This window comes from Gallinula chloropus, assembly GCF_964237585.1.
Source record: "Gallinula chloropus genome assembly, chromosome: 16".
Lineage (NCBI taxonomy): Eukaryota > Metazoa > Chordata > Aves > Gruiformes > Rallidae > Gallinula > Gallinula chloropus.
The window spans coordinates 9104417-9131546 of record NC_140101.1 but is presented as its reverse complement, the minus strand read 5'-3'; the positions used below and the strand labels follow the sequence as shown (position 1 = coordinate 9131546).

At 49.3% G+C, this 27130-nt stretch overlaps 3 protein-coding genes across 3 annotated transcripts; 1 reads left to right on the top strand and 2 right to left on the bottom strand.

Annotated features, from left to right (window-relative positions):
- Positions 1–246: 246 nt before the first annotated feature.
- Positions 247–8822, top strand: EPB42 (erythrocyte membrane protein band 4.2; the record flags this gene model as incomplete). The annotated part of the gene is made up of 13 exons (XM_084271510.1): positions 247–256; positions 986–1171; positions 1842–2072; positions 2588–2706; positions 3459–3581; positions 3929–4106; positions 4488–4626; positions 4976–5079; positions 5386–5628; positions 6437–6757; positions 7048–7205; positions 7629–7762; positions 8669–8822. 13 exons carry the CDS (start codon positions 247–249, stop codon positions 8817–8819), a joined length of 2097 nt encoding a protein of 698 aa, XP_084127636.1. The 3' UTR covers positions 8820–8822.
- Positions 8823–9620: 798 nt separating this feature from the next.
- On the bottom strand, positions 9621–15450 carry CCNDBP1 (cyclin D1 binding protein 1). Its single transcript, XM_084271570.1, has 11 exons — positions 15341–15450; positions 15201–15260; positions 14426–14505; positions 13745–13826; positions 13188–13284; positions 12503–12576; positions 12120–12196; positions 11419–11672; positions 10961–11021; positions 9920–9966; positions 9621–9760 (listed from the first exon to the last, which is right to left on the bottom strand). Exons 1-11 carry the CDS (start codon positions 15405–15407, stop codon positions 9652–9654), a joined length of 1008 nt encoding a protein of 335 aa, XP_084127696.1. The 5' UTR covers positions 15408–15450; the 3' UTR covers positions 9621–9651.
- A 131-nt stretch (positions 15451–15581) lies between these two features.
- On the bottom strand, positions 15582–26642 carry ZNFX1 (zinc finger NFX1-type containing 1). The gene is made up of 13 exons (XM_084271345.1): positions 26573–26642; positions 23858–25867; positions 22994–23125; positions 22605–22753; positions 22243–22386; positions 21766–21868; positions 21277–21521; positions 21041–21180; positions 20578–20732; positions 19786–19931; positions 19307–19417; positions 18501–18596; positions 15582–18079 (listed from the first exon to the last, which is right to left on the bottom strand). The coding sequence occupies exons 1-13, from the start codon at positions 26625–26627 to the stop codon at positions 15650–15652; spliced, it is 5916 nt and encodes a 1971-aa protein (XP_084127471.1). The 5' UTR covers positions 26628–26642; the 3' UTR covers positions 15582–15649.
- Positions 26643–27130: the final 488 nt, after the last annotated feature.

Genomic DNA, 27130 nt, shown 5'->3' with positions numbered 1-27130 from the left:
TAAGTAGGAAAAGCCACCCCTTTCTGCTCTTTAGTGTGGCCTGAGAGATAAAGAGAGTCCTCAACTTCTGCACAGCAGGACAGCAAGATAAGCTGAAGGAGACGTGGCAATATACGTCCCACCCTGCATAAAGAAGTGAGGCAAACAACTTTCAAGGGGATAATTGTTAAAGAAAGCTGAAGGAAGGTGCCATCGCCCACCAGAGCAAGCAGGAGCTGAAGACTTTCACTGTACAGGAAACTAGACATGGGCCAAGGTAAGCAACAACCACTTTTGCATTTGCTAGTAGTCTGTTAGAAAAAACAGTTGTCCCTGCTCCCAGACAGTGTCCATGAGGCTTGTAGAAGAGGTCAGCTTCTTACAGGGCAGGAGCCATGAAAGCACTCTGAAGGCCAAGGGAGTCCAATCACAGGGAGGACTGCACAGAAAGCGACAGCAAGTAGAATCATAGAATGCTTTAGGTTGGAAGGAACCTCAAAGATCATCTAGTTCCAACCCCCCGTCATGGGCAGGGACACCCTTTACTAGACAAGTTGCCCAAAGCCCCATCCAACCTGGCCTTGAACACTGCCAGGGATGGGGCTTCCACCACCTCTTTGGGCAACCAGTTCCAGGGCCTCACCACCCTCATAGTAAAGCATTTCTTTCTAGCATCTAACCTAAACCTACCCCAGTATCAATGCCTAAGCAGAGTTTGACAGGAGCAGTAGGAGGCAGCTGAGGCAGATGAGTGAAAGTTTGGAAGCAAAGTCAAGAGTTGTCCTTAACACAGAGGATGGGGGCAGGGGGTGCAGGGGTAAGACAGAATATAAAACTGAAGCAGAGAGATGACTGTTTTAGCCACTTGAACAAGGCAGGGGGGGTCTCAAAGGCATGGGGTGCTGAGTGGAGAAACGGGTTGTTTCTGTGCCACAGGATGTGGCCCAGGGCCAGACTGCGGGCAGCTCATTGCCCCAAACTTGCTCTGTATCTTCTCACACTACAGGTCTGAGCTTCAAAAAATGCAATCTCAGGATCACAATGAACAACAACAACCACCACACACAAGAAATCAGCACTGAAAGGCTTGTGGTGAGGCGGGGGCAGCCATTCACTATCACCGTGAGCTTCTCAGCTCCAGTGCACAGCTACCTGAAGCAGCTGAAGCGGACTGTCCTCATCGCACAGACAGGTAACATCATTACCATACCTATCCGGGCTCTGGTCCTCCACCCACCTGAAGAACAGAGCAGGTGGCAAAATCCATCTCCAGAGCTGGACTGAGGTGCCACATTTAGAAGTGAGGCTGGTGAACTGCTTATCAAAGGCAGAATTGAGTCTTCTGCTGCCGGGACCACAGGGTCACACCAAATCTCTTCCCAGAAGAGACACTGCAGCACCAACCAGTGCAGGTTCATGACTCTGATCTGAGAGCACTCACAGGCTCTCTCCTCTCTCGTGGTTTTTGGTTTAGGAATGTTCAAACTTAGCTGGTCTGCTATGGACGTCTGCCACAGGGTCTAACAGCAAGATCCCTGAGAAGGGCAGCAGCACTCAGCCCCAGCCTGCTCTTCCATGGCCTAAGCACTTGGCTGTGACTTTCACAGACGCCGAATCCCAGGAGCAGCACGGCTGCAGCACTCTGGCTGTTCCTGGTTTCTACTGATCTATGAACTCACATCCGCTTTCAAACAGGGAGCCCTGCATGCAGCACTAACCTCAGGAAGAGTCACTAGGCATTAACCTGCTAAAGGGTTAAGACTCTCACAAGAAGAGATCCAGATACAGACACGGTCCCTGTGACCTGAATGGGGTGAGAATGCAGGTCTGGAATAAATACAATTGGATCTCTTTGGCTGCAGGACAAAATCCTTCCAAACCAGATGGAACCCAGATTGAATTTCCCATCTCCAGCCTGGGGGACCAGAGGCAGTGGAGTGCAGCACTGGAAGAACAGGACCCATGCTTCTGGACCATCACTGTGAAGGCGCCTGCCAATGCTCCCATCGGCCAGTACGCTCTGTTTTTACATGCCTCCAAATGTCACCGTCACCTGGGCAACTTCACCCTTCTCTTTAATCCCTGGTGCCAAGGTACGTGTTCAGACACAGTGTGGCAGGCTGGGATCAGTCACTTCACAGAGCTTTTGAGCTCTGGCACTCTGCCTCTGTGGGGTGGAGGCTGACTCACTGGGTGGTCTCTGCCACTCCTGTCCCACTCCTCACAATGCCTTAGGAAGGAGGTAGGGGCTGATAAAAGCTGAAAGCTGCCTACCTCAGCACTTCTGCCCCTTTTCTGGAGTATTCCACTGTCAGAGCTATGTCCTCCTGCTAAAGAAAAATGATAAATTGTTTCTGATAATAAAGATTTCAAGTTGAGTTGAGGCTATAATTGGTCTGATGAAGACCACTGTATCTTTCGTAGGATTAGAGAAGTCAACAGCCAGGAGAGTAGAAGAGGTAGCCTGTGCAATAGCCTGGGTCTAGAGAAGCTTTTTGAACAAGGAAACAGAGATGAAAATAAAATTCTTCCTTCCTATGCAAGAGAGATGTAAGTGCACCTGAGCCCAGGAGTGCTTTCTTCCTGATGCTTTTTCCCTCTGACCTAGATGACGAGGTGTTCCTGGGTAATGAGGCACAGCGGCAGGAGTACATTTTAAATCAAGAGGGTGTCATCTACTGGGGAACTGAAAATGCAGTTCTAGCCCAACCCTGGGACTTCAGCCAGGTAAGGAAGAGGTCTGATATGTGTGTGCTCTTTTACAGCCACCGGCAGAGAAAGGGCACGTATGTCCTGTGTGTACAGGATGCTGCCTGTTTCCATACTGTGGCTTTGATGAAATAACTCACCCCCTGGAGTCAGTCTCTTTGTCTAAGACTGTGCAGGAGCGCAAGGACCTGTGTATGAAGTCACACAACCCAGTATATGTAATTTTAGCTACCTTCTCAGTCAGTCCTCTACAAAGAAATGTGATGATCTGTATCTGGGCTTTGTGTGTCTTCCTTTCATCAACAAATATCAAAGCATCTAACAGAGCTTGGTAACGCTGTCTCTATTTTACAGGTAAAGCAAGGACAAGTAGATCTTCCAATTTGCCCAAGGCCATCTGACACAGCTAGTGATTAGAACGGGATTTTATCCCCCTTTAGTGCTACCAGATCACAAAAGTATCTCTGTGCCAACCTAGAGAGCACTCCAGAAAGCATTGATTCCACTCAATCAAGGGACACAGTATCATGCTAATGCATTCCCTACCTTGCTGCAATAGAGCTGTAGGTCTGCCTTCAGTATGTTGTGCTCCCTCTCCAAGTCTCTGCCTGGAGCTCTTCTTGGCAGCCCACTCACATAAACAAGACTTATATAAAATGAGACTACCAGCAGAAAGGGAGAAGTATTCTGCACAGCAAAAAGCCCTTGCAGGGGCTCTAGAGAACAGATGCTCAGGCCGAGTTTCCTGAAAAGATGTGTTCTTGTTTCAGCTGGAGGAGGATATTCTTGACATCTGCTTCATACTGCTGGATGTGGCTGAACACCATCAACAAGACAAGGATCACACCCGGCGCAAGAGCCCTGTTTACATCTGCCGCACAGTTGCTGCCATGGTAAGGAGAGCAGACGGCAGCCCTGACCCTGGCAGAGAAGGCTGAAACCCAGGGCGAAGGCTGGCATCTTCCCATCCCATTTTATGGCAACCCACTGACCAAAGGATGCCCAGGGCTTTTCCAAACACCTCCTGCAGTCCCAGGAGTCTCTCAGCAGTGACAGTACACTGACTAAATCCCAGGGGAAACCCTTGCACATGTTCTGCTCAGCCATGACCTTCACACTTTGCACAAAAAGTCCCTTTTTGTTTCATCTGCCTTGGGAGCAGCTTCATCAAACAGGATGATGTGTACCTGCCAGAGAGATGCAATTCCTTAATCTGCCTTTCCCTCCTCCTTCCTTGCAGATGAACTGCAATGAGCTTCAAGGAATCCTGACAGAATGTGAGGCCGGGCAGTGCTATACGGGGACAGCCCCTTCCAAGTGGCTGGGAAGCAGCCCCATCCTCCGGCAGTGGTTTGCATCGCGCTGCAAGCCTGTCCGCTACGGGCAGTGCTGGGTGTTTGCTGCAGTCATGTGTACAGGTAAAGTGGTGACTGAAAGACTTTGGCATAGAGCAAAGCCTTACCTGGCCTGCAGAACCTCTAGCATATGCCTAAATTCCTGGAGTAACACAGATCTCAGGACTATAACCTTTATTTTTTAGCTGAGAGGCAGATCCTCAGAGTTTCCTCATCAACATTCAGCATTGCTAACTCTGAGATAAGAGAGTAGGAGTACACACCCTTCACTGAATGTACCTCTGATAGCTTATCTCCTGAGGGGCAATGCCTCTTGCAGAGTCCCAACAGCAGACCTGGTGCCATCCTGAACAGGCCCAGCACCAGAAAAGCCTCCCCACCTGTCAGCAGAGGCACACTTAGGGCAGGAGGCACAACTGATTCACGGCTCTTCCTCCCACACAGTTCTGAGGTGCCTGGGAATTCCCACCAGGGTGGTCACAGGCTTCACGTGGGCTCACAACACTGACACCAACCTGAGTGTGGATGAGTACTACGACGAAGATGGGACACTGCTTACACAAGCCCAGAGTGCCCGTGTCTGGTAAGAAAACACAGCAGGGCCCAAGCAAGGATTTGAGACAATACCTCAAGAAGTGATGGGGGAGGAGGGGAAGAAAGAGATATGCAAGGAAGTGGGTAGAACACAGCTCAGCTGAGATCCAGTCTGTGTGACATGTCCTTGAAAAATCACTGCAATCCAAACTGGAGAGTGCCCACAAAGCCCAGTCCAGCTGGAGAAACCCCACTTGTGCCAAGAAACATAGTCTCTGCTCTCCTCCACATGCACTGAGCTCTTACAAAGCAGCATTGATTGGCTGTGGTTAGGCTAAAATTTACTGTACCTCAGGACTCAGCCCCTTGGTGTAAGCATGTGATGTTGTCTCTTGCAGGACCTTCCATGTTTGGAACGAATGCTGGATGGCTCGAGCAGACTTGCTACCTGAGTACAGCGGGTGGCAGGCACTGGATGCCACCTGCCAGGAAAAAAGTGAAGGTAAGGTATCAGAGATGGGCTTGGAGACAGGGAGGGGGTGTGGAGCAAGGAGCAAATAAAGCAGTTTGATATTCCTCCCTTCCCCAGCTTCCAATGGAGGGATGCAAAAGGACAGTGACTCATCCTGCTGACTTTAAGCATTAAATCATCATCCATGTCTGGTTTGTGTAGCACTATGAGCTCTGTCACCACTGCTCCCTAATGTCCTCCTAAACCAGACACTTCTCCTCACCCAGTATAGGTCTAAACCAGGGTCTAGGTGGTAAAACATCTGAGTACTGTAACCAGACCACATTTCCTCTTCAGGTCCATCCTTCTGCGGGCCAGCCCCTGTTAAAGCCATCAAGGATGGGGACACAGACATTGATTATGATGTCTGCTACTTCTTTGCTGCCATCAATGCCAAGTGCCAGGTCTGGATACAGAAAGCAGATGACACCTTCAAGCCAGCTCTTGGTAGCACAAAGTACACTGGCAACAACATCAGCACCAAGGGCGTGGGCAGCGAGCGCTGCGAGGATATCACCCAGAGCTACAAGTATCCTGAAGGTACAGGGTGGGCAAGTGGCTGAGCACATTCCCTGCCAGCGCTACAAGCGATGAGTAAAGGCCTGGAGAGCAGAGCCTTACCGGAGTATTGGGGTCATCCATCCTGCACTACTTCCCCTTTCTGAATGGCACAGGAACACCTTGTTTTGCTGTCTACAGAATCAAAGCACAGGTCACAGCCCAAGTTTTATCCCGCTTACATTAACCAGTTCTCCAGAAGGCCAGCCTTTTCTTTACCAGGCATTTTCCTGGTTGGAAAACCTTCTTTCTTGATTTCTGTTACATGCACACTCTGCACTTTCACCTCCCATTACCCCTGCAACACATACAGAGCTTATTTCAGATCCCAGCTTTCTGAAAAGGCCTGTTGTGCTGCCAGATATTGTCTAAATCCCTCCCCTTCAGACTCTGTTAGGGAGTGGTCCTTCCCTGACCCAGCCCTACCGTCTCATCTTGGCCTATGCCATGGTGTCTCCTTGGCTGTAGTCCATCAGAAGAGACCACAGTGCCATGCCACAGCTAGTTATGGGTAGAGAGGCATCTGCCTCTCTCATTCTGGCAGACATTAGCACCACAATGCTTCCAAAATTATGCCAAATCTTTCCAAGCAGAATCTTGCAGGTACATCCAATGAATGCTCTGACCACTGAAATTCTCCAACTGCTCCAACCAGAAGCACAACAGGGTATTTCTCAATGCTCTTAGAGTCACCCACAGTAGAACCAGGATAACCCAATGCCATCCTGCATTTACTGCTTGACACTAACAGGAGAGAATACTAAATTCCACACTCCCTTTTTTGTGACAGGTTCTCTTCAGGAAAAAGAAGTACTTGACAAAGTCTACAGAAAGACAAAGAAACTTCATACAACCAGCACCAGCAGTGAAACACAGTTTAGCTCTATTCCTACTGCCCTTGAAGAGCCAGTTAACCTCTTCATCCAGCTCCAGTCAGAAAGTTCTCAGCTACTGGGACAAGATGTTCCACTTTCCATTGAAGTGTTTAACTACAGTGGTGGAGAAAAGGCTACTCACCTGGTACTCGGGGCCCAGTCTCTACAGTATAATGGTGTGCCTGTGACCCAGCTTTGGAAGGAGAAGTTTGATTTTATCCTCCAAAGCAATGAAGGTAAGGGCTCTACCGGGTGCATGACTAGAGTGGTGTATTTAGTCCTCTCACTTCAGGAACAGTGCATTTGGTTGGCTGGATAGTTAATTGCAGGTAATTGAAATAAACCACTTTGGCAACACTACCTCAGAGATTTTGAATCTGGAGATCCAGCTGGGATCACTGAAGGATCCAAGTGCTGCAGCTTTCTGTACTATGTTGAGCACTAAACACTCATAGATGTCAGGTACAAGACCAGACTGTACTTATCACCTGCATTGTCACCTGTATTTCATCACTCTCTATTCCAGCCAGCACCCTGAAGGTCTTTGTCCCTTGCTCACGGTACGGAAAGGAGTTGGGAGAGAGCCACCTGCTTCGGCTGACCGCCACGCTGAGGGACACGGACTCCTACGTGTACTTCGCTCAGGAAGAGATCAGCATTTGTGATCCCCCTCTCACTATTGAGGTTAGATGGCTCTGTCATGCTGTTCCTGCAGTATTGTGTGAGAACACCTTTCCATAGTCCTAAGCAGCAAACAATTTCTGCTGGGTTGAGTGGCTCTCCTCCTGCTGCTGGCTGTTGCCAAAGCACTGAGACACCAGCTCGGGAAAGGCAAGTTGTGCCACACTGCTGAATATGGTCCTCCTGCTTCTAGCTTCTCTGGGTGTGAGCATAAGGAAATCCCAGTGACTCCCTGCTCACTCACCAGTCTGGAAATCAGAGGCTGCAGAAGGAAACTGCAGCAGAAGACTGTAGCTGAGAAGAAAACAAGTTGGACTTCACCTCTTCTGAGATGTCTGGCACCAAAAAAAATAATCATTTTTCTCTTTGATCACAGAAGAATCTCTTTCCTTCTCTCAGTTTCAGCTTGTTTCCTTCTTTCAACAGTTTCCAGAAAACATGGTCCAGTATCAGCCAAGCACAGCAAAGATCAGCCTCCTGAACCCTCTCACCGAACCCCTGGAGAAGTGTGTGATCGTGGTCACGGGGCGAGGGCTCGTTTACAGGCAGCGGAAGTACAGGTAAGTGCAAACCCATGGACCCAGGAATGATACATGGGAGAAGAGACACAGAACAAGGTAGAGAAACACTTGGCACAGGACAGGCTGACCTTAAAAATAAGTTGGCAACAACACAGCAGGAAGGGACTGCTACAGAATGAAGGACCTAGGCATTCTGACCTTTATTTACAGATATTACAGATGGTTTCCACACTGAAAAGGAGAAAAGCCAGGTAACAGCACTTCCACCAGGTGTGTAATACACAAGTTGAAGCCAGTATGACATTTGTGAAAGCTTCATCCCTGAAGCCCAGAAAGCAGAAGGAAAGCCCTCTGCCAACAAAAAGGGGAACAAGAGAAGTACCACAAAATGTAGTCAGAAATGCACATTAAACAAGACAGTGGTTACAGGTCACTGAAATGAGGGAGGAAATTCAGAAAACATTTGCTGTTGAGAAATAACTGGGGTTTAGTTACCCACTTGAACATCCACAAGTGCAGTAAAACTGTACTGCTTGTGACACATCTTCCACCCATCACCCACTGTCAGCAGTAAAGACAGTCCCTGGGTACAATTTTAACAGCATCTTCCCCCTCTCTGCTGAACAGTGCAAACTTGACTTAGCCAACAGACAGCCAAAAAGGCATGCTTTCTTTCACATGGAAAACCCCACATTTCTCTCAAGAAGCTGCATTAGGACAAAGTAACCTTAGATACCCCCGTGGGGAGTGCAACCCTCCTGTTGGATCTCCCTCCCCAACTACTGTCACATCACAGGACCATTGTGGCAGTTCAGATAACTGCTTGCTGCCTTCTGTTCTTCCCTTTCATTTTTCTGGCACCACACTCCAATCTAGTGAAGTCTCCTGGGCCCCAGGAACTGGAAATACAGAGGTGAGCTTCCATATAATCCTTTCTCCTTCCAGGTTGGACTCTGTGCAACCAAAGAGCACTGAAAAGCTGCAAATCCCACTCACCCCCACCCAGACAGGGCCCAGGAGACTCACTGCACATCTTACCTGCCTTCAACTCCAGGACCTGAAGAGCTACAAAACTACCGATGTAGCAGCTGCCTGATGCCCAGCTCAGAACAGGTCCTGCTGTCCTGTTCATGGAAGGGTGGTCATGATCTGTGCCCTCATCTTTGGCAAGGAGAGATGCTAACAGTAATTAAAGTTCTATTTAAAACCCTGCCTGACTTTGCTTATTCATCCACGCTCAGCTCTCTCTGATCTGCCACTGTGCCTGCTCTCCAGTTTTAGAAGCTGAATCTTACTGTCACCAAGATGGGCTAAAGCTCAAGCAGGTGCTGTGTTTTCTCACTATGAGAATGTGCTGAACCCCTCCAGTGCTGAGTCATTTTCCCCACCCATGGCAAAAAAAAAAGAATATCCTAGAACTTCAAAGTCCTTGCAGATCTTTTGACGTTGGTAGAGCTGTAAATAGCATCTCCTACTCACTTCTGAGGAAGCAGTAAAGATGAAGATAGTTTACTCCTCTCAAAGCTCAGATGGGAAATAGCAGCAGTGCTGCATATTTTCCAGTGCTTCATCAGGCTGCTTGCAAAAGCAGCAAGACCCTTTCCTTCTGTACATGTCCTCTGCCACCTGAAAAGAGATAAAGCCACTCATGCAAATCTAGCAATATTTTATTGTCCCTTGAACCCCACAGCAGCTGGAACATCTGAAGAATGGGGCACATTCGCAGCACAGAGCAGCACTGAGCCATCCCAGGAACCCAATGGCATCTTCTGCAACGGCAAAAAGCAACTTCCTGGGAAAGTTTTGCCAAGTGGCAGTAACGTTCTCTCCTAAAAACATAGTTCATCATTCTCCTGGCAGGCAGAGAACAGTGAGGTTCAGTGGAAAAGCATTCGCCAGAGCCCGTGGCAGCACCACACACAGACGGGCTATAGTTCACCCTGCGTGAAGGTCTTGATTTTGTTCATGTTGTGATCTACTGCACCAGTTAGGAACTGCACCCAGCCTTCCTCTGATGGTGGACACACATGGCTTGTCCTGCAGAAGTGGAGGAAATTCATTAGGGAAGCCTCCTGGGTGTCCCATACCTATACATGCAGACAGCATGTGGGTACTGTGACAGGGTGAATTACCACAGCACTGAAACAGGACAGCTACAGCAGGGAACACACACCTACCCAACTAACCCATACTCACTTTGTAATCTCCAAGACTTTCTTCAATACCGAGGCCAACTTAGCAGCCTAGAAAGGAAAAGGGAAACAAAGTGAGCCAAATATGGAAAAAAGGGGGCTCAGCAGTGCTGGAAAAGAAAGGGTGGTGCAGGTGTGCCCAACACAGCCAAGGAGGAGTAAAACTGCCACAGATCCTGATGCAGAAAGCAGTTATCTATCACTGCCATGCTGGGAGTGTCTCCCAACCTTCTGCTGGCTGGGACAGCTGAAAGTAAAGACAGGATGGTTTTTAAAGCACATTAAAATGTTTGGGTTTTTTTTTCTTTAAAAAGCATGATAGAAATTGGTAACTGATATTAAGGTGTGAAGTTACAAGTGACTGACTGGAATGCAATTTAATATGAAACAATGCTTTCTTTTTTACCCCATAAAATCAAGCTATGGTCTAGAGGCATGAAACCAGAATTAAGAATAAAAAAAATCCACATCTGAGAAGATACATACTTAATTTATGATGCAAGGGACTCCTGGGAGTGATCCAGCACAACCTCCTGCTCAAAGCAAGTTCAATCAGGCTGTTCAGAGCCTTGCCCAGTCATGTTTTGAGTATTGCTGAAGATGAAGATTCCACTGCTTCCCTGAGCAGCTTCTCCAGTGCTTAACTGCACTCACCATGAGAATTTTTATTTGTATGTTTAATTTACATAACTTTACTTGAGCAAGTCTGCATTACCCAAGGAAGAAAGCAGGCAGGCAGTGTATCAGCAGCCTTTGAGCTCTCTTTCCTGAGGTACTGTGACTGGGTGTCTCTATGGATTATAGCTCAGAGCCAAACCCCAAGCAGCCACGCTCTTCCCAGAAGCAGCAGAGATGAGGAATGCGCTCCCACCCGAAGGAAGCTAATTGTGTGAGAACCAAAGGGGACTCTTCAGCCCTAAGACGTTGTTATTGAGAGTCACCAACACCCACTTCTCCCCGACAGTCACATAATCCCTCCCGTTTGATTTCTTCCCCATCCCTACAGCCAAGCGAGCCGACCCACACGCAGGCCGTAGGTACTCACGTTGAGTCGCACAGCCAGCTGGTTCACAGGTGGGTACATGCTCAGCGCCAGCTCATCAACGCTAGAAGAGAGGGGAGCAATGGAAGACAGGTCCTGATAGCACAACGTGTGGATCCCAGTCAAAGCTACACCCACCCTGAATGTAAGTCAGGAAGGGCTGCACATGACAAGGAGACATCAGTCATACCCGTGGGATGCTTCCCACAGCCTTCTCTGTCATCCGTGTGCCACTCTGAGTGACACACAGCCACAGCTCCACCCCAAGCTGCAACATATGTTCCTCTCCTAACTTGCACAACTATCAACAGATATGCCATAAGCGTCTTCCCACCACACCGGCTTCCACCACCTGTTCACAGCTTCAACACCATGAAGGTTCACCTATTCCATTCTCTAGACCTCAAGAAAGATGGGGACTGCCCTAGAGCAAAAAGCAGCATGGGGAGAGACCTGCTTACCTTGGACTGATCTCATTAGCAATGTCTGCAAGATCATCCAGCTGAGCGATCTGCTCTGGAGCATCAGCTTTGCCATAAGCCTTCACTGCACCCAAGACCTTCTTCAGGCAAGCTTTAGAAGCCTTCATTAATCCCATGCAGGAGCTAAGTAGCTTCCGGTCAGCTTCTGACCAATATGTATCTCTGTTGCCCCGAAAGCCCAGCTCCTCATCCTCCATGATGTCACTGTAAGGGTCTTGCCCTTCTGCCAGAGCCTGAGAACACAGATTCACTGAACACCCAGAGCCCAACAGCAATCCCAGCAACACCCAACATGAAAGGGAGAATAGAATCTAGAAATAATACAAATGATTTACAGAGGAATCTCCCTCCAACCAGCATCTCAGCTGCCCACATTCTGTTAATTCTAGCAGAACTGGATTAAAAAAACCCTAATCCACTACTCCAACATAGCAAACATCAACCTACACCACCCCACCACTGCCCACACAGACATTCAGGACATGGTTTTATGGAAACCTTTACATAAAGTAAACCAGGCTCGAATTTAAGAACTCCTTAGGATCCAGGCATTATACATAATCTAACTCAGAACAATTATAAATCAATGCTGGTATATAAACCAACCCCTCTATTCCCTCATTGGACCATCACTGCAATCCATCACTGCGTGGTCATCAAAGGCTTAGGGGCTTCCTTACATGTTCCATCTCCTCCAGAGCATCCTTGACCACACCTAGACATGCAGCCAGAGCTGATGCAACTGCTGCCTGGTTATCTGCAAAAGCAAAAGGATGAAAACTGGCACTGCACTGATTCAAATCAGCTTGCAACAACGTTCATCTAGGTTTGTGATCGTAAGATCTTGACATTAAAGGACCCTTGGTTTTTTGCAGAGCTCTGAGCTGCACTTCTGCCATGCAAAGAATCTGTCGTGGCTTCCAAGCTCAGACATTTCAAAGACTGACAAGTTTTGCAGAATGAGTGAGCCTTCACTGTACTAGCTTGAATCTCCCCTGCAAGGGATACTGATATTCCTAGACTGCACGTCCTAGTTCTGCTGTTCTCCATATACTCCACTCACCTCGTGGCAGGTTGGACACTTGCTCACATGCTTCCCACACACCACCAGTTGAAATAAGCTGCTCCTGAGTCAAACTGAAACAAAACAAAGCCCCTCAAAGTTAGACTCAAAGACACCCCTCTGCTAGATTGTTCTTATTGTCTGCACCAAAGATGATGCACACTAGTAGAAGCTCTGCTGGGAAGATGTCACCAAACAGCTCTATTCTACCCTCTCAGGAGTTAAGGTTGCAAAGTATAAAATCAATTCCTTTGCTGATAAGAGGTATTGTGGAGAAAGCCAGAAGTGAGAGCCAGCCCTTCCTTACCTTAGGAGATTCCTTTACCCCAAGGTTCTTTCACTGGGCCCTGTCAATGGCTCACTGCAATGATGTGCTGGGCCATCACCAGACAGTGCCTGATGCTGGTCACTCTCTCTGGACCTGACCTTGACTTGCTGACCTGACTTCCCAGCTCAACCTCATCGCTATGGGTTTGTCTGATGATCTGGACTCTCAACTGAACCTCGCTACCCTCACCAGCACTGCCCTGCTCACTCAGATACTAGAGAACAGGGCCACTGCCCCCTCTGCCCCACAGCAATGCTCTGCTTCTGCTCCCCTCTCCCCAGAAAGCAGCCTGCACTTGCTGCTTCCTAACAAGTACACTTGTAGCTGTTTCTTCCTTTTTTTCTGGCAAATTACTACCTCTCCAATGGAGCACTGAGAATCGTTTCTGTAAGTTGGATCATTCCTTCCACTACTTCAGTGGTAGCATCTCGTACCATCTTCCGAAGAGTAGTACCTGGTTAAGAGGCAGAAAGAGCAAGAAAGTTGCCACAAAGTCAACACCAACAGAAAGCGACAACTGAAGATGAACACACCAACAGCTCTCTCTCTGTGTTGATACATTGAGTAAATGACCTTACAGGTATTTTAAAGAATAAATGTGTTTCCCAGTTCCAAAAGTACTTTGGACAATGATCTCAATACTTTATAAATATGAATGCTCAATCAACTATACAGTTTCCTACATTGTCATACTTTCACCAGTGGAAATGTCCATGAGTAGACAAACAAGTGGTTCACTCAAACACATTGCAACTCTACTGACCAGCTGATAATAGGACTACCTGCTCACAACAACTCACTGACCTACAGATGCCAGATCTCAAACTAGGCTCTGAAATACCAGGTGCCTTGATACAGAGGTGAAAGATCCCTCACTCTCTACAGCGGTGCCTGCCCTGCTGTTACTAGCTCACCTTGGCCCTTGGGGAGCCAGTAGTACACGGTGGCAACTGCAAGAATGGCATTCTGGACATCTTCACTCAGCTTCCGGCACTCCTGAAAACGGACAGGCAAAAGGATTTACCATGAGCAGCACATGGCTGCACTGCGTTTACAAAGTCTCATGCGCAATCGTGAGTAAAGGGAAGCACAGTAATGGTTGTCTTGCTTGAGAAACAAATACAGCACAAGAAGAAGGTGCACTAAGCAAGCTGCGTACATCACAAGCCACCTCATGATTTTGTGACAGAACATGCCCTGCTGTGGTGGTCATGCATCAGAAAAGACCTCTGAACTGGAGGTCTGTCTTTTTTTTTCCTCCTCCAAACACAGGCATGAAACTTCACTCACTTAACAGCAAACCCACTTATTCTTTGTCAGACCTAAGAGCGGTGTTGGCCAATATCCCATCCCTATCAGCAACAGCTGTAAGAACTGATGAATCTAAGAATATTTCTATCTTATGTCTCCCTAACTTACACAAATTAGTTCCCTGAGCAATTCTAGAATTGGACTAACACACTTGCCAATGCATAACCCACACTGGCATCCCTTATCTGCACTGAACTATGTGACTTTGTGGCCACCAGGCAATGCAAGTCACCCCAAGCTTGTCACACACACTGCCACTTCACAGTCTGGGGGGAGTCGCTCACCTCTGCTGAAGTCAGTGGAGGCCTGGAGAACGCCAGACTCAGCTTTGTAGCTTCCTGTGACGTTACTTTGAATGTCTGATCTAGAAGGGATTCAATGGGTGCACAAGAACAGGAAGGAACTCGGGTAAAAGGCAAAAGCACAGGGCAGCTGGATGAGCGACACTCCGATACCGCTCCACCCTACCACTCGATTACGGCTCCTTCTTTCCAAGCAATTCAAATCCATAAACAGAGTCCCACTGCAGGAGGGGGGAAATCCCGCAGCGTATCTGTGTCCCCCTGCTGCACATACCCCATGCCCACGGCTTTCCTGGGTGTGGTGGCTTCTCCCACGTAGCCAGCAGCGCTACCCACAGCCCCACTTTGTGGCCTGGTACATGACACCTTCACCAGGACGCGCTGAGAGACCGAAGGCTTTAAAGCTCCGGTTGTGACAACTGCTCGGCCCCGGCCGCGGCTCTGCCAGCGCCCTGGAGCAGAGGGCGAGCACATCCGCCCCGGCCCGGGCCCCACGGGGACCTCGCCCCGAAATTGAACCCCGCGCAGCAGATCCCGTCGCCGCCACAGCCCGAAGCGGCCCCCCTCGGCCGCCCCGTCCTGTCCCAGCCCGAAGCAGCCCTGCCCCAGCCCGCCGTCCGGTCCTGTCCCGACCCGGCGCCGACCGCTCTCCCCGTCCCGTCCTGCTCCAGCCCAGCACCCGCTGCTCCTCCTCGCCCTGTCCCGACCCACCACCGGCCGCTCCGCTCGCCCCGGCCCAGCGCTCCCCCCGCCGTACCTAGCGCGTCCCAGAAGCGCGGCAGCTCGAACGGCTCGCGGCCCTCGCCCGGCTCACCCTCTGTAAAGGCAGAGAGAGACCTCAGCCAGCGGAGACTCGGCCCGGCCCGGCCCCCGCCCGGCCCCGGTCCCTGTCCCCACCTCGGACCCGCGCCAGCACAGCGCGCAGCGCGCCGCGCAGGTCCCGCAGCGGCTCCCGCGCCTCCATGGCTGCGGGACCCGCTGCCGCCGGACTCCGCGACGTCAGGACCGCCCAGCGACCGGCTGCGCGCTGTATCCTGTTCCGGGTCACGGCAGCAACGGCGCGGCCCCGCCTGTTCCGGTAGCCCCTTCCGCTGCCGTACCCCGCCCCGCTCCGACAGAGGAGACACGCAATGCCCACGGACACCTTTATTAGCTACGGGGAGAGCCGGCGGCGTGGGCGGGGACAATAGAGGGGCGAGCGGCCCGCTACAGAAGCCGGCGGAGGTCCTCGAAGTTGAGCAAGTTGTTGGCCACGTCGGACCAGGCAGCGTGGGTGGCCCCGTCCATCTCGGGGGCGAGGCTGTTGCTGCTGTCCAGGGTGTGTTGCGTGCCCCCGATCACCGCATCGCACTCGGGGCACTTGCTCCTCTCCATCGCCCCCCCACACTCCCCAATCACGTAGATGTGCCCGTTTTGGCACTTGAACCAGTGACCGCGGGGACAGCCGATGGCACTGACCACCTGCACCCGCTCGGCCTCCGAGATCCCCAGCCCCGAGCTGGGCAGGAAAGCGTAGAGCTGCTCCAGGTCAGGCTTCACGGCAGCCTCGTCCTCCTTGGTGAATTTCCCGGTGCTTTGCAGGGTCTGGCGTACGCTGGCGAGCACTGCTTTGAGCGCCGGGGAGAGCATGGCGGTGCCAAACCTGCACCTGACCAGAAGGTTCAACAAATAGGTCAGCCTCTGGAGCTCAGCCTGCAGGTCAGAGAGCTCCTGGCCTGTAAAACTGATGCGCGGTTGATCCAGCCACTGCTGGACCTCATCCAGGCGCTTCCTCACCCATTTCTTCTCATTCACATCAATTTTGCTCATGGACTGGATTAGGTCTGCCACACGTTTATAGAAGTTAAGCTGGTTCTCAATTAATCCAATACTCTTGGTAGAGGGAGAAGGATCTAGTAGTTTTTCACGTAGCATGAGGTACTTAACGTGTAGATTCTTCTTCAGAACAACACTGGTTGCCAGTGTGGCACTGAGCCTGCTTGCAGTAGACATAATTTCCTGTGCTGGGCCCTGGATTTTCTTTTTCACCTTTTCTATCTCATCCAGCCACCTTTTCACAATGGTGCCGTATCTCAGATTCTTTCTGATCGGGGTCTGACACGTAGGGCATACCTTCAGCTTGATGACATCGTCATCTTCATCCATATAATGGTCAAGGCCTTGGGACTCAAAGACATGACCACAGTCTTCGAGCTGTATAAATCGAGCGCCTGGGTCTTCCTCAAAGCCAAAAAAGATCTGGGTGAGCTCCTCATGGTCACAAACAAGGCACTTATTTGGGCAGGGCTCTCCACACAATCCAACACAAGGATGACCACAGTCCAGTAGCTTAGTGCATGGTACATTGCAGCGAGGCCTGTTGCATGGTTCTGAGCAAAGATTGGTACACTGGTAGTGCTGGCACCGCCACTCGCATGGCTCAGCGCAGGGAAAACAGGGCTCTCCACATTTCTTTTTACACTTACTGTGGATGCAGTGGTTCTGACATGCCATCTGACAAGGAGGGCACTCTGCAGTACAAGGCTGCCGACACTTGTGGGAGCAGACCAAGAAGCGCTTGCACGGGCTGCTACATGGCTTATGAAATCTTCCTTGAAAGCAGGTAGAACAGGAACCTGAGCATACATGACCGCACTCCAGTGTGGCAGAACACTTAGTATTGCACTCCACCGGCTCCTCACAGGTCTCCTCAGTGAGCCAGCATTTAACTTGCTGGCTGTGGCCACATTTCAGCGTGGCTGTGACCACCTTAGGACACTTCTTAGTGCATTCCTGCCCACAGAGGCTGTCGCATGTATGCCCACAGGGCAACATTTTCTGACAAGGCTCTCGGCAGAGAAACTCCCTCTCTGGAGTAGAGCACGGCACCATCTGCAGGTGGCCACACTTAGAGATCGTTTTCTGTACCAGCACCATGCATGGTCCGCAGGGCTCGTAACACGACCGTTCACAGCGGTGCCCATCTGCACAAAGGACCTTTTGACAAGGCTTCAGGCACTGGTATTCCTTGTGCTCTGTGTCGTAGGGGTGGCATACCCTAGTGCAGACATGGCTACAACTCAACCTAAATTCACATGGACGACTACACCCTCCTTCTGGGACTTTGCTGAAGTCTGCTGCTGTAGATACCAGTGTCTTGGTGTCGGGGTGGTTTTGACAGCAAAGCATCAATGAGCGGCCAATGTGACCATTTTCCCGAAGGGTGTGAATGATCTTGCTCCAGAGAGGAACATTGCCAAGCATTCTCATATTTCCAATGCAATACAGCCCTTTCTTAGCTCTGGATAATGCTACACATATCCGATTAGAGATCTGCAAGAACCCAGCTCTCTCCTCTTTGTTGCTTCGCACGAGTGACAGCAGAATAATATCATTCTCTTCTCCCTGGTACTTATCTACTACGTGAACCTTCACACCTGCAAAGGTCTTGGCTGGCATGAGCTTGCGCAGACAGAAAAGCTGTCCAGTGTAAGTAGTGAGAATGGTGATCTGAGAAGGTAGATAATCCTGATACAAGAAATACTTGCAGAGTTCCACTACAAACTGAGCCTCGTGTGTGTTCTGGTGGCTTCTGCCCTCCTGGATCTCTTGCTCAGGAAAGTCATGTTCCACAAAGAAAAGGTTAGATAAGACCCCCTGTAACACAAGAAAGGAATATCAGAAACAGAACTTTAGCTTCTTTCACTGCAGCCTGTTTCCACGTCCATGATCATCCCTTGACAGGAGGACTCGAAGGAGAAGACTACAGTTACCACACACTTAGGCAATTTTCTCTGCGATTTGATAGTGCATTCATTAGATAGGAAGTTAAGCTTATTAATCTCATTACACCTTATTGATAAGATTTCAGTATCCTAATATGTAATTAGTTCCAGTGGATGACTTTGCTCCCTATTTTTTCAGAGTTGTTTCTACTGTACCTTTTCAGGTCGTAGAAAAAAGATTAAGTGCTGGTAACACTTGAGATACCAAATCCTTGGACACTGTGTATTACAGAAACTCTTTTTTAGCCAGTAACAGGGGTCAAAAGCAGTTGCATGGATTGCTGAAAACTCACTTTTATGTTTTCATACTTCAGGACAGAGGGATGGTTCTCCAGATCCTGGTATATATGAGGACTGAGAAGCCGGGCAATTTCAGGACGCATGCGGTGCTGAAACACAAAGCAGCTGTGTCAGTCTTGAGGAAGGAGCGCCACATTTCCCTGTCAGTATTCTGTTGTTCCACTGCACAGACTGTGGCTGAATACAAGACAAGGATGTCTTTCTAGCAGGAGTCAAGGAGGAAGCATCTCCCAATCCCCACCCTCCCCATCGCTTCCACCACCAGTGATTACGGTGGGAGCAGTAGCAGGGTATCTTCAAGAGAGTCATTCAGAGAGATGGTTGTAGTAAGAACACTGGTTTCAGTGCAAATCTAAGAATGCTGCTGTAGAGAACAAAAACCAGCACCTTGCCCTAACCACTACATGAGCTTTTCTAGGTAGTCTTAATACAGGACTTGCTGGAGGCAGAATTGATGTCGCCAGGTACCAAGATAAAGGATTATAGCAATTTAGCAGGAGGCAGCCTGAGGAGACTTGGGCTGTCAGCCTCCAGAGTTCTGGAAGTTTCAGGTGTCACAATAAGCTATGTTCATAGCACTAAAGCCCATGGGAACCACAGTGCTGTGGACAACATCAAGGAATTATTGGAAATACACCACAACACTGTTTGTGGCAGTTTGACAGCTCTTAGCATTCTTCTTGGGAATGAAACAACACATTCTCTATTTCAACTCTTACCAGCCTAAAAGAAAAGAAAGTCTACTACAAGCTTAAGCTAAATGCAAACGAAATGGAGAGGGCTTATAGCTCTTCCTCACTTGGTATTTCAGACGGACAAAGGGGAAGTTGACTTTCACCAGCCGTTCAAAGAGAGACACTTCCAGATTGAAGTTCTTGGCCAGGTCAAATACATTTGCGCTAGGCCGCAGCTGAAAGAGAAGGGAGAGGAGGTCCAGGTTTTAGCATTTTTCCTAGGCACTAGTAAGATTTTTCCCTCGTCTCTTTCTCTGTGTCTGGTCCCCCATAGACAGGCCAGGACTGGATTCTTGCAGATGTGCTAAATATCAAAGTTAAATGCACTCAGAACTGAAGCAGATACAAGCACAGGTAAAATCACATTGGTTAAACTAAAAGACAAGTTCCACAGGAGCTCTACTTCAAACTTACCAGAGACAGGACCTGTAGTATCTGCAGAAGGTAGGAGCAGTAAGCCCTGGCAACCCTTTGAATATGGCCTGTGGTTATAAGGTTCCAGTTCATTTGCACAACAGTTAGAGGCTTTAGTCAGGAATGTTACCTGCTGGTGATCTCCAATAAGGATGAGATGCTGACAGGCTTTACTCAGAGTAGTAATGGTGTGAGCCTCAAGCACCTCTGCTGCCTCTTCTACAATGATAATACGTGGCTCTAATTTTTGCAAGATCTGACGGTATTTGGCAGCACCTGAGCAAGGAGAGAAGATAAACCTTAGCAGAACGTAATTACATGCAGGCAGCATGGCAAGAGTTTTCAGGGAGAGGTGTAAGCTGTGCCCCAGGAAAGACTGGGGTGCTTCCCAAGACTCCCCATTTCAAGGCAGTTTTTTGAACTTTAAACCAGCCCCATACCAAGGGTGACTTCTAAATGAAGAGTTATTAGGGAAGGCAGGTGGGGATCAGTCCCATGCCAGCCTTGTCCCTTTCCTGACACTCTCTTCAGACATAAGATACATACTCAATACATTGATCAACACAGAAATAAAACTAAAATTGTCTCTCCCAAGGGTTGTATTACAATGATGTTTAGCCAGCAGGTGATGTGGGATAGCAGTGCAGCTATTAGCCGTGCTTTACTCAGACACAAGAAGTAGAGCATTTCTATTAGAAGAATGCTGCTCAAGCTGGAGCGAGTGTGAGAGCACAGAGAAACTGCTCATGGAGTTGACAATTCGCTCAATAGCTGCATTTGCAAAGGTCAGGAAGCCTGCAGACTAAAGCAGAGCCTGACCCAGGCTGTCAAGCAGCATATGGTACTGATCTTTTGGCAGCAAGGTCCTCTAGCCATTACTGAATACAGTGCTGTACTGGTTTGCTTCCCAACTCCTGTGCACCTGTAGTTGTCATCCCCACCACTTGGGCCTCCTGGAGAATGTAGAGATCTTCCTGCTGCTTCAGTTCCATCAGCCTTCCTGCTGCAGCCTGATACTGCCGTTCATGCTGCAGAATCCTCTGTTTAATAAACCCCTGATAGGCCTGCAGCCAAAGCCTGAGGAGAAAATGCCATTATCACACACAGCAAGGGGAACAGCACAGTGATCTGAAGTTCTGAGCAGATTCAGTTCAAACTCTACTGTGTCTTTTGGGCAAGATGTTTCCCCTCTGTACACAGTCCCAAACACACAATGGAGATGACAGCACTGCCAATGCAATACAGGGGAAGGTAAGAATAGGCATGTTCAAATAAGGATCTGAACAGATACGGAGAGAAACACTGTGGCTCGACAGAAAGAGTTTGTAAACTGAACAGTCCTTCAAAACATGTGCCTGACAGACCCTGCAAAATAGCATTGTCACCTGTAAAGCCTCCAGCGGGAGTTCAGATCAAGTTGCCACACATCCTGGACAGCCTCAGCCTCTGATTCTGTCATTGCATTCAGCTTACGGAGCTCAACCTTCATCTTCTGTTTCATTTTCTTCCTCTGGGCAGCAGTTACCTGTAGAAGAAACCCATCCCAATGAGCATGTACAGTATAAAGATTCTTGTGCATTAGCATCCCCATGTTATTCTTCAATAAGAAGCCTGCAGTTACCTCCCACTGCTCAGCATTCTCTTGCCGGTGGGCTGTTCCTTCTTCCTGGTCCTGCAGCTTCATAGCCAACAGCACACTGGCCAGTTCACGAACAGCTCTGTGCTCTTCCTCCTTCCTTCTCTGAGGCTTCGCTGCCTCTTCATCCTCAAGCACTCTGTCAGCTTGAATCAGGTCAGCTTCCTCTGGGATTTCCAAAAGCTCCTCTTCTGATTCACTTTCCTCCTCCTCTCCCTCCTGCTGACCACCTGTAAGAGTCACCAGTCACATGCAGTAAGCCACAGCCACACCAGCAGAATCACAGTGCAGCAGTAAGATCACTACATGGAAATTAAGGCTAATCTCCTTTCCGCTACCTTACAATATCACACATCTCTCAGCACCTGTTTAGTAGCAGTGTCTCCTTTCTGGCACACACACACTGCTTCAGCCAGCACACCCAGGGAGGATGGTGGGGGGAGGGGGCAGGGGAGGCATCTTATTTTTTCTTACCTGGGTTCTCAGCAACGTTCTGGGTGAAGGAAGTTACACCAAGGCCCAGCCACTCCAGAATCACTGAGTGTCGTGAACCACTGTAGTAAAACTTCTCATCATCCTAATATAAGAAAGTCAAATCAGCCAGGCCTGTCGAACTTCAGAAGGCAATTAGGACGAGACTCCCGAGATGCCCCAGAGCTAGGAAGCCTTAGCAGCCTCAGATCTTCAAAAAGACCATCCCTCCTCCCCTTCAGTTCAAGAGGTTTTCCTCTAGGCACTTATGTTTTTATGCTGATAAAGATGATTTATCAGTTTAAAGGAGCAAAACTTAAAGCCCCTGCCTACCCCTCCCAGTCTAGACTGCTGTCACCAGGCACAGCTTGCTATTCACTCCCTCGCTTTCCTAGTAGACAAACAATGTTAAAGAGAACCATGCTTGGGGAACCTCTGACATTGGGACTACTTGACTCAGAAGAAAAGGACCTCTCTTACCAGACCACTCATCAGACTGTCCCAGTGCTGAGGTGCAATGCATGATTCCAAGTGGCGCTCATGCAGAACTCCGTACGTTGTGCACTCCAAGCGCTTTGCTCCTTCATGGAGCTCCTGCTCAGCTTGTTTCATCTCACTGGCTGTCTAGCTCATAACAAAGAGAAGGGAGGCATCATCATACTCAGAGAAACACAGCTCAGAAACAACAGGACAAGAAACTGATAAAGGAACAAGGACAGAAGAACTACAAGGCTGACTTCAGTGTAAGGTAAGGTGGAAGAACAGATGTGGAGGAAGTTTAGTTAGCTTCTCCAATGCACAAGCAACCCAGTCCCCTGATCTCCACTGAAATCTGCACATACAGTCATATAGGCTCTGCGGAGATGCAGTGGCAAGGTGCTTCGAAATTCACATTTCTTCCTCAGCTCTCTCAAGGTGAACCACTTCAGGATCTCACTGTTGCTTCTGCCTCCGACACGCACCATCCCATGTTTTTGGAATGTGTATATTCCTGGGAATGAAAGAGAAACCTTAGCACTAAAGAGGCAAGCTCTGTTTTCCGCAGTAGACCAAAGGGTAGGTCTGCACTACACCTGATTGGTCTGAGTGAAGTTTTTTTGCTATGTATCAATGAGGCTAGAGGGACTGGAAAAATCCGGAAGGGCAGGTCATCATGTCAGAAGATGGGCAGAGTAACAGTTACACTGTAATTTCTGCCTGACCTTCCATCATACACCTCAGATACTCTTACCTTCTAAGAACTGATCCAGTGCATGGTTAGTGTAGCAAACTATGAGGATTGGAGGCTTCTGGGCTGTGCTTTGCCACACGTGCTTATTAGTCAAGAGAGCCTGAACAATCTTCAAACCCACGTAAGTCTTCCCTGCAAAACAAGCTCAGAATCAGAAAAGGGCAATCCACAGGAATCACCAAAACCAGATACAAGACTTCCTTCCAGGCTGCAAATCTGGTCTGTGCCAAGACAGCTGACCCCAGAGGTAACTAGTTTACAAGACATAAACAAAGCTGCATGACACCCTCTTTCTGGCCCACATTTAAGCAAGGCTTAAATGTTCTGGTTAATACACTAGACCTGGATCCAGGGTTTCCTCTGCTACTGCCTATTCTAATACTGGCTTTGTACATGACATTTGGCTGCACATGAAACATCCATATACTAGTAGAATACGAGCAGTGGTGCTTGTTGAGATCAGGTACCATTGAAAACAATCACAGTTAACCTTGTAATGCTTTATTCACACAGAGGATCATGGCTGAACACTCCCAATGTTCTCACATGCTACGAAGACCAACATCAAAAGGTACCACGCAATCAAATATGGCTGAAAATGTTTTGACCCCAATATGCAAGCAGACCCAGCAGTGCAGTTAGTGTCTACTTAAAAGTAGGCTGGCAATGTGTAAGATTAGATATGGATATTTGAGGATATTTTAATCTTCTCTACAGCTCAAACTAACAGGCTACTAAAACACCGATTAGGCTTGGGACTAAAGCTTTGGAGACACTATAGTTGTCTTTCTTTGAAGTTAATTTCCCTAAATATGAGAATCAAGAACACCTTAAATGACAAAGTATTAAAGCAAAGTTTCTCACCTGTCCCAGGAGGTCCTTGGATAATAGCCAGCTCCTTGGTGAGTGCAAGAGTCAATGCCTGCATCTGAGACTCATCTAATCTCAAGGCTTCCATTGAAGGCCACTGCCTGGTATCTAGAACACGGACACTATGGGTTTTGGAAACATCAGGGTCTGTCTCTTCGTCTGACAGGGGATCATTCATCAAGGGTGCAAAGTTGTAGACAGTGTCCATTGTCACGTATGTTGGCTTCTTCACCTGTGTGTCACATTCCACGATGTATTTTTGAAATGGGATATCTTCTTCCTGAATTTCCTGTAACCCTTCTAGCACATGCTGATAAGCCTCAAAGTAGGCAGTTGTCTCTACCATGAGGAAGGAGTCTGAGGGCTGAACCTCTGCTAGCAGTGCCTGGCTCTGTGCATTAAAACACAGCTGCACAATCCCCTGGGCAAGATCTGCGTTATCACGATTAGAAACAGTGGCAAAAAGGCAGGTTTCAAAGTGGTCTTTGGACATGCAGATCAGGGATCCATAGAGCAACCGTTTAGAATTCTGCCATCGTACAGACCTTAATGGTTTTATGTCAAACTGGACCTTGTAAACAATACCAGTTGGGGAACAGAGAGGGGTAATAATCCGCGTGTCAAAGTAGATCCTGATATCATCAAATTTTTTCTTTCTCAATCTGTTGCCCTCAAAGCTTTCCAGAAGCTGCAAGATACCTTCCCTTAAAGGCCTTACAAAGTCTTCTCTTAAAAGCCGGAAATGGGTGTCAAGATAAATGCTGGTGCTCTCATATCTTCCAGAAATAATATTGGGACGAAGAAAGGGTTTCTCGTCATGGCGTACCTCATTACGTGTTGGGTAAACACTCATTGTGCGATAGCTTTCCCTCTGACCATCAGTCCGAAGCTGCTTAAGAATACAGCTATCTGCCTTCAGTGTGCCCTCGCGTTTCTTCTCCTGCAGATGCTGCACAAGCATCTGGACTTTATTTAGATTCTTCTCTGTTTCTTCTGTGATGTCCACACCAGAAGCTCTCAGGGTATTTATGGATGTTGTCAAGAGAGTCAAGACAACTGAGACTCCCTGCACTGAGCTGGCTGGGAAAACACTGATCAGGTCCTGAATAAGTGAAATAATGTTGCTAATATGTACAGGGTACTGATGACGTACAGCAGGGACTGCTTCCATTGTCATGGCAGACACATACTGCGGCAGACAGATCTTGAGAAAGTTGGACTCCTTCACCGCTCCAAGAACCTGTTGGACACTCTGCCTATCCATCTGGGAACTGCATGCTTTTTGAAGCACCTGGCAAACAAGCTGAAGAAAATTGCGGTTCATGGTCGTTTGGGAAAGAAGTTCCTTCAAACCTGAACTAGAAGCAAGGGTGATGACAACTTCTGAAGAGTCTTTCTGGAGGAGATTTTCAAGGAATTTATAACCAATCCTTCTGACTTGCTGAGGATGCTCACTGAGGTAGGTACCACCTGGAGCAGGGTTCCGATAGAAATGAGGACTCTCCCGAGGCTGCATCCTCCGTCCCCTACCTTCATTTTCTTGCCCATTCCTCAGCCCTCTACCTCCTTCCTGGGCTTGTCCACCTTGATGCCTCCTTCCTCTACCTCCATTTTCATGTTCATTCCAGGGTCCTCTGGCCTTCTCATGAACTTGTCCACTTTGAAACCTCCTTCCTCTACTCTCCTGTTCTTGCTCACTCCAGGGTCCTCTGGCTCTCTCATGCGCTTGTCCACCTTGATGCCTCATTCTTCCCTGATTCTCCTGTTCATTCCAATGTCCTGTGGCTTCGCTGTTGGTCTGTCCACCTTGGTTTCTTGGTTTATTCTTGCTTGACTGAGAAACCCTCCAAGTCGAGCCACCAAATCTCTCCTGTCTTTGCCCAGGTTGAAGAGTATAATTACTGGCCTGGGGACTTCTCCCTGATTGAGCTGTCTGGTCCCACATATTATTTGTTCTGTTTCTGCCTCTTTGTATGAAGCCAATATCCCAGTGATCTGCATGCCCTCAAAAAAAAAAAAAAAAAAGCAAAAAATAAAACAAACCCACACTTAATTATAAATCAGCTACATTAACCCACCTCCCAACTCAAAGACATGAGCATTTTGAGCTGACAGGATATTTTTGCCAGAAAACCACAGTTACAGTTATCACCCTGACTCATATAGGCATTTCCTTTGTACCCCTTCTGCTAACCGCTAAAGTGTGCCACACCTCAAGCTCGCTTCAGCCGTTAAACCGTGAAGCCACAAAACAAAACTGCCTTCCAGAGAACTGAAAGCAGAGTTTTAAAAAAGGCCGGAGACAAAGTTCCCAGCACAGGACAGGATTTCCTCAGGAATCAGCTGTCACTGAAATAATGACAAAGGCAGCAGCAGCTGACTTTGACTGTCTATAGCTTAGTTAAAACGCCGACCGTCTGGATAAAATCCAGCCCCTCGGAGTAGCAGGAAGCATAGAACCACAGCCCTTTAGTCATGCGCTCAACAGAATACTTCAGGAAGCACCCAGCAGAACACGTTGCAAAGACCCTGCTGCAGTGAATCATCACCTCAGGGCCCCAACCAGGCGCCAGGGGCAAATAAAGAAATGCTGGAAATTAGGCTGGAGAGGGAATTTCACTATACACAGGCTGGGATGGGCTGGATCCCCTCTACCCCAGCCCCCGGCATCCCCAGCCTTCTGCCCCACCTCCACCAGGCGACCCTCACCTCTCCCTCCGGCCCGGGGCTGGCGGGAACAAGGCTCCTGGCCGGCACCCTCCATCGCTCGGCCCGGTGACTCCTCCGCGGGGCGTCGCAGCTCTCCGGGGCGAGGGCACCGCTCAGCTCTGGGGGCTGCACCGCTCCTGCACTCGGACACAGGCACCATCGCGCTCGGCACTGCGCTCCGCACACCAAAGTTTCGCTTTCCAGTTCCCCGCAGGGCCCGCCCCGCCGGCGGAAAACGCCCCCGCCCTTCCCGAACTCCGACCCGCTCCCGGGCCCGGCGGGCAACGCCTTCGCCTTCCCCCGGCACCGATCCGGTCCCGGCGGGTAGTGCCCTCCGCCCTTCCCCGGTACCAATACGGTCCAGGTCCTGGCGGGCAGCACCCCCGCCTTCCTCCGGTACCGATCCGGTCCCGGCAGGCAGTGCCCTCGCCCTCCCCCGGTACCGACCCGGTCCCGGCGGGCAGTGCCCTCGCCCTCCCCCGGTACCGACCCGGTCCCGGTGGGCAACGCCCTCGCCCTACCCCGGCATCGATCCGGTCCCACCAGGCAGTGCCCACC